General features: G+C 36.9%; 1 protein-coding gene across 1 annotated transcript; it reads right to left on the minus strand.

Annotated features, from left to right (window-relative positions):
• Positions 1-637: 637 nt before the first annotated feature.
• Positions 638-7,952, minus strand: TRMT9B (tRNA methyltransferase 9B (putative)). The gene is made up of 3 exons (XM_009642437.1): positions 7,799-7,952; positions 4,586-4,759; positions 638-1,674 (listed from the first exon to the last, which is right to left on the minus strand). Exons 1-3 carry the CDS (start codon positions 7,950-7,952, stop codon positions 638-640), a joined length of 1,365 nt encoding a protein of 454 aa, XP_009640732.1.
• Between the last annotated feature and the right edge of the window lie 2,212 nt (positions 7,953-10,164).

A 10,164-nucleotide genomic window follows, 5' to 3' on the forward strand; every position in this document is an offset into this window, starting at 1 on the left:
AAAGTCAAAAATACTGTCAAAAATTTCTTATGCCATTCTCTCCCAAACACAAACCTCAAATCACAGAAGAGGCAGAGCTCATTTTGTACATAGCTTTTACCCATTAACAATTCTACTCCAAACTAAGTAGCACTGGGACCATGCTTGTTCCCAGTTCTGCAGCATGCATTCCAGCAGCATACAGTCAAGTACGTTTTTAAATGTGCCGTGTCTCTATTTATAGGGCTTCAAGAGCAGGGAGTAATGTCACACATTTTCAGCATTTGAAGAACAAAGCCTAAACTTCCTACTGCGAGGATATTTCTCATAAAAGATGCCCTGATCCTTGTCTTATAAAAAGGTTTTATTTTTCAATAGAAAACTATATTTAAAAACAGAATTATTTGCTAAAAGCAATATAAAACTCCAGTTTTAACTTCATAAAAGTTTAACAAAACATAAATATTGTTTACCACTTACATTCCTATATACAGACCTTGCATTAGATAGCTAAATGAGTAGAGAGATAATAACTCAGAAATGAATGGCACGCAACCACATGAGATTCAAATTTCATGTCACACTGCACAATCACAGGAGCACAAGGAGCAGCTTAAAATCCTCAGTCTTTTTGAATTCTGCGATGTTCTCTTTACCGCTACGTTCCTCTTTTCTCTGCAATAATGCACCAGTTCCCATGGTCATAGCAGGAAGAAACTATCTGAAGCTCAGGCACGTTCTCTTCTATCAGGGAGCACAGTTCCCCTTCCCGAAAAACATGATAATAACGCATGAAGGCTTTTGTATCCAACATGGCATCAGTTTGGTCCCCAACAGACACTGCTGAATCCAATGCAGAGTCAGTGGAGTCATTTGTTGAAGTTCTTTTGAAAAACTTGCTGGCATTGGACTTACCAGCACCATCTTTGTTACAACTGCAGCTGTAGTCCCTGTCTTCCACTGGACCATTTGTAAACGAAGCTTCTTCCCTCTTGCTCTGAGCTACACTTTGGTGTCCCCCATTTAAACTTAAATCCTTCAGCGCATCTGTGGCTGGTGACCACGCTGGTTTTTTGAGAGGGAGGCTTTCCACAAACACATCATCATCATCTAAACTTTGTTCTTTTAAGAGTGCCCCATGGTGACCTAAGTCCAAACTGCAGTGTCGCGAATGCTGAATGGGTACAGTGGTGTTTGCCCATTCTCCTTCATTCTTCAGAGGCTTCATTTTGTCGGTTTGCTTTCTAAGGGCTGATTCATCAAGGGATCTGGAGAAAAACCATGAGCGGAAAGATCTTCCTAGAGCACTGTAAAATCTGTTTTCTTCCTCAGAAATTTTCATGCAGCAAGCTCTGGCTAAGCAATGGTCCGTATTTTGGGAATGTTTTGAATCAGTTTCTGGCTGCAGACTGGTTTGGTAGCTGCAATCAGAGATGACTAGCTGTGCAGGGTGTATGTCTTGGCTTTTTACAGCATGCACAAACTCACCCTTATCTCCAGATTGATTTGGTTCTGAAAAATGCCGTGAGCACAAGGCCTTGTTCCAAGGAACAAATACGTCTTGTTTCTCAAAGCGACGATTTTTTTGTTCCATAGCCCAAACATAAATCATCATCTGGCCTCCGGGTACCAATACCCTTGCCATTTCCTTTATTGCTTTGATTCTTCTTTGTTTGGTTGAAAAATGATGGATCACTGAAAAAAAGCAAAGACATTATGTATTGAATATTAGTAAGGACACAGCATTTTTGTCTTCAACCTGTTTTACGGGTTTAGTCATTTTAGTTGCCATATCCCAAATATCACTCATGGCAAGTCAGCAACAGTGCTGAATTTATTGGTACCACAGTGCAAGTTTAGCTCAGAATGATGTCTTTTACATTTATGTTCAATGGATAAAAATAGGAAACACCCAAAGAAGGAAATTCATCTCACCTCAAAACAGGGATTCAAGAAAAGCCAGGCATGTAAGCTGGAGGCTTCTGTTTCTCTACATCACCCATAACAGATTGTAGCATGACTAGCTTCCACTTAAATGCCTGGCCTTTAGGTGGGGTAGGTAATACTAAGTTTTGCTTTAGTATTTGGGACCGTTTTCAGACTTATCTACTGAAAACAGAAAATCTTTTCACCATGTAACAAATCCAGCTGTATCTGTAAAAAGATACTCTGTATCTTTGCACTTTTAAAAGAGCTTCTGAGAAAATTTAGACCGAAATATTTTTCATTGCTTTGATTTTGTAGAAAGGTATTGCTTCTATAGATTGCTTTGGAGAAAAAAAAATGAGAAGTATCTCAGTCTACATTGCATGGTTGAGAATGATGATTTTTTGTTACATTGTGTTATGCTGTTAAAAAATAAAAAGTCAAATTCAAAATAAAACTATTGATCACTATATCTGAATTTTCTTTCCAGGGTAATTTCCACGTTTTCAAATTTCACTGCAATGTGAAATGAAGCTACGTTTCAAGATTTCCACACTGTTTCTATCTTCCTATGCACCTGAAGGAACCAATTTTAGCAGCCAGAGAACAGCCGAGTCACCTATTTTCTTTCTAAACTCTCAAAAACATTAACTTGTACTGAGATTGGTCATGTTTGCCATGTTGTCATATATCATCAGTACTAGATTTCATTCAAACCAATGACTTAAAGACGACTGATTCTGTGATTTGTTTCAAGTGGACTTGGAGCCAGCCACTTATATGCAAAAACATTCAATCTACCCATATAACAACTTACGATAATAGTGTATGTTCTTAGCTGAAGATATCTCCATACCTTCAGAAAAATTAGATTATATGTGCCAGTTCTACTTGCAGAAATAGCGTTATTTCAACACTGCTGTTATGAAAAATGTGTCCAACTAGCCCCGTCTTTATTCAAAACAATGATTAAATTATCAAGGGGGAAAAATGTAGCTTTGTTACTACAAGCCAAGAAAAACATTCTTGGCAGTTGATATTAGCTAGGCCCTCACAAGCAGCTGAGAACACACGGTAGAAAACCCTGAGAAGAGTTCCCTGGTCTGTTTGGTCAGTGTTTATTTCCAAGTACTCCTAACTCTTATCAATATTTTCTCAAACTTTGCAAAAAAATATAAAACACTATTTCAATTTCTTTAACAAGATGGAGAGAAAGGAACTGATAGTTTCTCTCATACTGGAGTTAGGCCATATGTCACCACAGAAGCTCCTGCAAAATAATATCAAAACTGACAGAGACAGTAGGAGCACGTGAGCTTAGCTCACCAGAAAGAAGTGCCAATCAACCAACGGCATCTGTGCAAGCTCTGCCTAAGCAATTCGTTTAATGAGTTAAACATTCTTCATGGTTAAAATTATATAATCACTCCAGTGGTTCTGCAGAACTGTAAATCCTATAAACAGGATTATACTAGCAAAGCCAAGAAGAATATTTGACTATGCTCATAAATACTTGCTATTCTCTGGAATGGGATGAAAACCACTTTATTTAGAATTAGATGGACACAGGCATAACATGTCTCTATTCAAGAGGCCTTAAAATCCATTATTCTTAAATGTACAGAAATACCGCATGAACTTTTAATCTTGTCAGGCCTATAATTGGTTTAAACATTAGGTACACTGTCCTTCAAAGGCAGCTGATTTGATAGCACTGAAATTATGCTACAAGACCTGAAATGTGGATAGGGCTCACTGGTTAACTAGCCAACATGAAAGCAAGCTATTATACGTAGTGCTTGCATATTATTCACCCCTTCTTTTAGAACCATAAAATCATAGAATGTTTTGGGTTGGAAGGGACCCCTAGAGGTCACCTAGTCCAACCCTGCATGTGTGAAAAGTACGTTTTAAAATACATTTCTATCATAGTTCAAGTAGTTTGTTGATTGCTATGAATAAAAATGGTCATGCTTTATATTTTTGCTGATACAGTGAAACAGCCTGAAAGAAGTTCAAGCAAGAGTAGAGCTAAAAATGTAGACTGTAACTGGGTACTCTAAGTATTCCTCATCTACCCTTTTCCAGTTTGTACTTCTCAAATTATGAGTAATATTTTCAAAAAGAGAGGTCAGAGGAGTTAAGATGCTGAGATGCTTCACTCATTTTAGACAACAGGCACTTGTATGGCTCTTAAATTCTTATTTCATGACTACTGTAAGAGAAATTTGTATTCATAACACATAATAGTGAACATGATTCAAGTTCTGCTATAGAGAAAGCAAGTTCTCATTTCAATGCATTTGCTGGTCAAAACAGATCCTAAGGAGGAACCAAGAGTTTATCTTGACCACCTAATCTGTTTAAACTGCGAGCATCCATGTTTATATTGGGTCTTACTTGTTTAAAATGCATGCTGGAAGGAAATCTTTTCTCCAGAGGGTGAACAAGACCACATATAAACAAACAAATGATCCACATACTTCCCTGGTCAACAGCGCCTCTGTGCAATGGAAACAATATTTTTTTCATGTTTACTACATTCATTTCAGTAATATCTGCTGTGATTCTAAGGGAATTTCTTCAAAACAAATTTAACTGAAATGAAGACACATGGAAAGAAAAGGATCCCCAAAAATTTGCATTTGCTGTGGGCCAGAATGCATGTATGTTGTCTTACCTCCAATGGAAATGACTGCATTGAAACACTGGTCCCTAAAGGGAAGGTTAAGGTTGTCACATACCAGAACTTCATCATCTTTCTTCCTTGCAATCTCTACCAATGGTCCACAGTAATCACAGCCGAGATTATACACCTGACTGTTGACACTGAGATACTTTCCAGTTCCACAACCTAAAGAAAAGAATACTAGATCAGAAGTTGTATGTTCCAAACACTTGCTATCCCTCCCAAAGCAGTGAACATAATGAGGAGGCTTTCCTAATTCTAAGGTTTCCTGGAAAACAAAATGAGAGCTTGCTCCTACAAGCCTAATTGCTGCAGGGTTCATTTGGACTGTTTGAAATTACACGTTCACCCTGTTAGGAGTGTAACATCACCACAAAAATACTCATTACACGGCCCTGTGTAATACCAGGTTATGTGCATTTCTTTGGGAATGAAGGGTAAGTGGAGGTGGGAGGAGGAAGGAGGGGTCCTCTGCAGCCACTACTGCGTATCTTAGAGCAAAAAAACAACCTCGCTGCTTCATACTGAGCCTTTATAGAGCCTGGTATCCCGTTTCCAACAATGAGCATAAATGGGTGCCCAGGAAAGAGTAAGAACAGGGTAAGCATTACATTCCTGTTCCTCAATACCCTTCCAGCTTCCAACTGCTTTCTGTTCAGGGGTTCTCCTGAAGCCAGCGTATTTTGTCTCTTCAATGACCTGCAATAGATCTCTCTTCCAAGTACTTTCCCAGTCTTTGCTAAACCCCATGCAGTCCCTCTCCAGCACATCCCATTTCTCTCCAAGAAGTCCTAAACCACAGCTGTCATGGACATAAGTCAGAGAAGACAATTTTAACTTCAGATACAGACTTGGAAATAACCGTGAATCATAAAAATTCCTGCCATGTCGCAGGCATGTCCTCATTCTGTCTTTGTGCCAATGCATTGTAACACATGTAAACGTAATGAACTGTTCCAGAATGTCTTCCACCTAAAAGTATGCCTTCTCAAGGACTGTGCTGTACTAAATTGAAATCTTTCAGGGTGTTCTTCAATACTGTATGCATAACAGGCACTTTTGAAAATTAGATTAGGAAACATTCACACCAGTTATGGGTCAGTAGTGAAGAATAATTTCTGAAAGTTGACAGCCAAGCAACGGGGTAGCAGCTTGGCAAAGAGAACCATCTCGGTATTGGTAATTCAACTGAAAGGCCTGGAGTTATCTTTAGAAACATCACTGCTTCTTGCAGCGCTGCTGCTCTCGTCGATGTTAATGTGCACCATTATCTAGAGAGACAGCACAGGAACTGCTGGAGAGCAACACAACACTTCAGTGGGGAAAAAAGAGCAGATTTCTAAAGCAAAAAGCGAGCATGATTCTTTGAAGTAACACTTGAGAGAAATGGAAAAGATTAATACTGTTAATGCAGTTCAATATATGCAATAAAATGAAACATGAAGCTCTGACTGTTAGTTAGAAAGCATAAGTTTTGAAATGAGTGTAATGTCTTATTGGTTACTGTGTTTGCAGAAGGAACACATTTAGTCAAACATACATTAATTTAGAAGCTTCAGTTGCTTAATACATGGCTTTTGGTGGGGGGCTTTTTAATCACAGTTTTTGGAAGCATAGGGTCCTCTCTGGAATGAAGCTAAATAGTGACAACACTTTCAGTACTCTAAAAATCTACACTTGCAGGAGATTCACTTTAAAATGAGTCATTAGGAGGTGGATTCCTTCATGAAGCTGTTAGCAATGGCGATGCTGTTGTCTTTTATTTTGATGAAAGAACAATAATAAGGCAATCAAGACAAAATTGTATCTTACCATGCTTCATGTAAAGCTAGCAAACAAAAATATTTTAATAAAAGGTGGTATTAAACAGAAAAGGAAATTTTCAGTTGAATATCTAATTTTGAAAATTTTGGTGCCATTAGGCAGCCCTCCTCCCAAAATACATTCCAAAAATAAACACAATAGACAGATTCCTGTAGATCTTAATAAACCTCATAAAAGGAGGTTTTTTATTGGAATATTTTTATTGGAACTGTAAGCATCTACCTCCTCTCCAGATGTATCACATGCATTTAAATTATTTCAGCTGAAACTGTAACACGGGGTGACCTTAAGCTTTCAGCAACCACTGCGATACCTGCTGATAAAGCCTCAAAGAACTTCAGCTAAGCTTCAAATGAATTCTATTGAGGCAACAAAAAATTTTAGCTGAGAAATGTCATGTTAAGCTGTCTGTTAAATAAGCATATGCCATAAGATGTTTCCTGAAATTATTAGTGAAAATGGTGCAGCCATATAAAAGAAGATACATATTCAAACTAACAGCAATCAAGTATTTCTGGGGTACTGCTCAAGAGCAGCAGGAGAATCATATACTGTCTTTTGATTATGGCCTACAACGTCTTCAAAGAATGGTTTCCTCCGATAGGATAAGGCAGATGCATAATTTATTGTGTACATTTATTACACTTTGCTGCGTAAGAGCATTTTATTAATCTAAACAGTGAGGAAAATGCAGTTGTGCAAAGGAGCATCTTGTTTGCAGTGATGTGATGTATAGCACTGAAGTCACAACACAAACACAAAGCAAACACACCAGGATCTGGAAACCCCTAAAAAGTCTGGAGGTGCCACAGAAAATCAAGATACAAACTGAACGTGCAGGGAAGACAAGGCCAAGCAGGAAAATGAGTTTTTGGTGTCTATATGAATGATCATAGGGAGATTTTCAGATCATAACTTTTTTTTTTTTTTTAACAGTGATCGCATCAGATTTCTCTTATGTTAAAGCCTTGATAGGAAGACTTTTAGAACAAACAAAAAGCACTAAATTGCAGACAAGCAGTACTCAAGCCAAGAGATCTAAAGAAGATGAAATGTGAAATATTTGAGCCATTAACACCATTTTTTGAAAAGGGCTCCAGGGGAATGACAGACCACTAAGTCTGTGGGGAAATGGGCAGATTAAGGCTTCGCTCAATCAAAATAAGGCAAAAATCATATTTAGTTGTTAACTGATAAGATTGTCAAGAAAATAAACCAAGTGGTAGACAGCATCTAATATGATTTTTAAAACAATTTAAAAACAATCTTTAAAACAAATTTAAATTAGTTTCAAAAACAATTCCTCTGAAGGGTGCATATGATTAACATATAAACTAATACAGTCTACAATCTTTCACACCACTCCAAGGAATGGCTTACCTATGTCAGCAACGAGACTGCCGGGCTTTTGCTCCAGCAGAAAGTTTCGAACACGAGGCCATGCTTTGCTCTGTAGATCATTAAAGTAGGCAGCTGTATTTTCATACACGCTATGCACGTGCTGCTTTTCTAGCTGGGTAGCCTCATGTTCCATCCTGAAAACATAATGAATAAAGATACAATAAAACTCAAACTGTTGTAGTGTAGACTTCACATTTTGTAGACATGCATAATTCAGGATCTTATTAAGTTTACATTCATAAAATCATTACCCCCTCTAACAGCCGTCATATTTATAAAATGGCCTTTACTCAAAGGATCTGATTTTATTTCACAGAGGTCAAGAAAAATTTGAATGTATCACCTTGCCTGAGGAGAACTATATAACTGCATGTGGCTACCCAAAAATATGCACATTCTGAAATAAGTTCACCAACGCAGTAAGAGCTTCTCTGGTGCAGAGCAGAAGAATTGACTTTCCAGTTGTTGCTAAGGTGGACAGGTAGGCAAACTATTAGCATGTTATTTGAAATATAGCCTGGACCCTGAAACCAAAGCTCCTAAATCATACATAAATTATTTGTGGTTTATCTATCCTCTAGAAGTGATGAGTTGGTTGAAATTTTTCAGCAACAAAACCGTGATTTCCCTGCTCCCGCTCTGCTATCTTCATTTCTTACCAAAGTATTTCAGTTTAATGATGCATTTGAAAACTGCTGTCTTCTTAGACTTTTAATATTACTCCTAAGCTCATGTAAAACACCAAGTGGATGCAGACACTGAATCCATTTGTACAGAATCTTACATCTTCCTTAAGATTTCCTCTCAACCAAGCACCAACCAGGTCAGACTTTAATATCTGATGGAGGCCAATTACAATTCAAAGTGTTAAGGCATTCTGCAAAATAACTCAAACTGCCTGTTTATTCAGGAAATATTCCTTCCCATTATTAAATCAGAACTTATTTAATTGTCCAAGTACTCAGCAGAGATTAAAGACTGTTTCCAAACTTCTTCCAAGAAACTAAGCAATATATTATCAAGATGCAATTATAGAAGTGACGCCTTCGGCTGCATTTGAAAATGTCAGAAGCAAAGACTTTAAACACACAAGTTCTTTTGCGTTCTTTGATTTCCAAATAATGTAAGTTTTGAAATTGTAATAAAAAAGGTTTCTGTCACTTTTACTGTTGAAATAAGTTATTATGAGAAAAGATTTAAAATAAAATATTGCGTATAATAACAAATTATGTGAGCTCTTCAAAGCACCTGTCCTAGAAGCACAATCTTTTCATTTTAGCAAATGGGAGTTAATCCCAGTGACTGAAAAAAAAAAACGTACTTCAGTTTAAGTGTGTGTGAGTGCTTACAAGAATAGAATGCAAGACTTGATCCATTTCACTGGGTTTAGGTACTCTGCTATGTAAGAAGTCAGGCCAAATTGTCACAATTGTCACAGTCTATTCTGACTGCAGTATCTATGAATATATCTCTTCAAAACATTGAAGTTCAATGTTTTCACAATCCTTACTGTCTTTTTTTTTCTGGTATTATCCACAATTTTCTTTTATTATGTATTAATTCACCTTTTAGTAGCTGAAAAAAAAAAGCTATAAAATTCAGTAACAGTATTGTAAATTCATAGTAGGCACAATTTCAGTGTCATCTTGAAGACTGGAAAACTCTAACAGACTGAGGAACAGAAGTAGACAGTATTGAAACACAGACTTGAAATGATATTACATGTGCCAGAAGTTACTCAATCAGAACTTTTCTCAGAATGCCATTTCAAGTTATGTTGTCAAATAGGATGGGTTAGTTGGGGTAATTTCAAACAATTATTCCTTAGAGTCAAAAGCCCATTCTTTTTTTCTTATTTGACCCTTAAATAAAACAAATTGGGTGTTCCATGTCTGCAACTATCTTTCTTCTCTGCTTCAAAACATACTCTATTTTGTTCTTCAAATGCCTAAAAATCCTCTATTTATAAGTAGAAATTCCAAAGACTAGCAATCATTTATTTTCTTTTGCCATCTGATATGCTCCTTGCTCTAGTTTATATTTCATGTTTGGTTACTATGTGGTTCAGTGTTTCTAAGTGTTTTTATCTTTCCACTTGAAGCTTTTTGTTCAATCTTTGCAGTTCTTAAAAAAAAGGAGAATGTTTTCAATCATTTGTACTGAATTCCAAATGCTACAGAAATTCCAGTTTATGCCAGCTATAGAAGTAGCTGTCTGAACTGAAGTTTAATTTCAATATTTTAAATAAACACAAAAGCCAACTTGGACTTGACTTAGAAGATGGTAAGAATTTTCCCACTGAAACAATGTTACATTACACTTTTCCTAAAATGTCTTTATTGAAT

This window comes from Egretta garzetta, unplaced genomic scaffold (genome assembly GCF_000687185.1).
Source record: "Egretta garzetta isolate BGI_Z169 unplaced genomic scaffold, ASM68718v1 scaffold46, whole genome shotgun sequence".
Taxonomy (NCBI): domain Eukaryota; kingdom Metazoa; phylum Chordata; class Aves; order Pelecaniformes; family Ardeidae; genus Egretta; species Egretta garzetta.

What these genes read in the sequence shown, in the direction of transcription:
- TRMT9B (XM_009642437.1), bottom strand. Translation starts at nt 7,952, where the DNA reads ATGGAACATGAGGCTACCCAGCTAGAAAAGCAGCACGTGCATAGCGTG. An exon ending in CAGTCTCGTTGCTGACATAG is followed by an intron (nt 4,760 to 7,798) that starts GTAAGCCATTCC and finishes TCTTTTCTTTAG; the next exon opens with GTTGTGGAACTGGAAAGTAT. An exon ending in TGCAGTCATTTCCATTGGAG is followed by an intron (nt 1,675 to 4,585) that starts GTAAGACAACAT and finishes GCTTTTTTTCAG; the next exon opens with TGATCCATCATTTTTCAACC.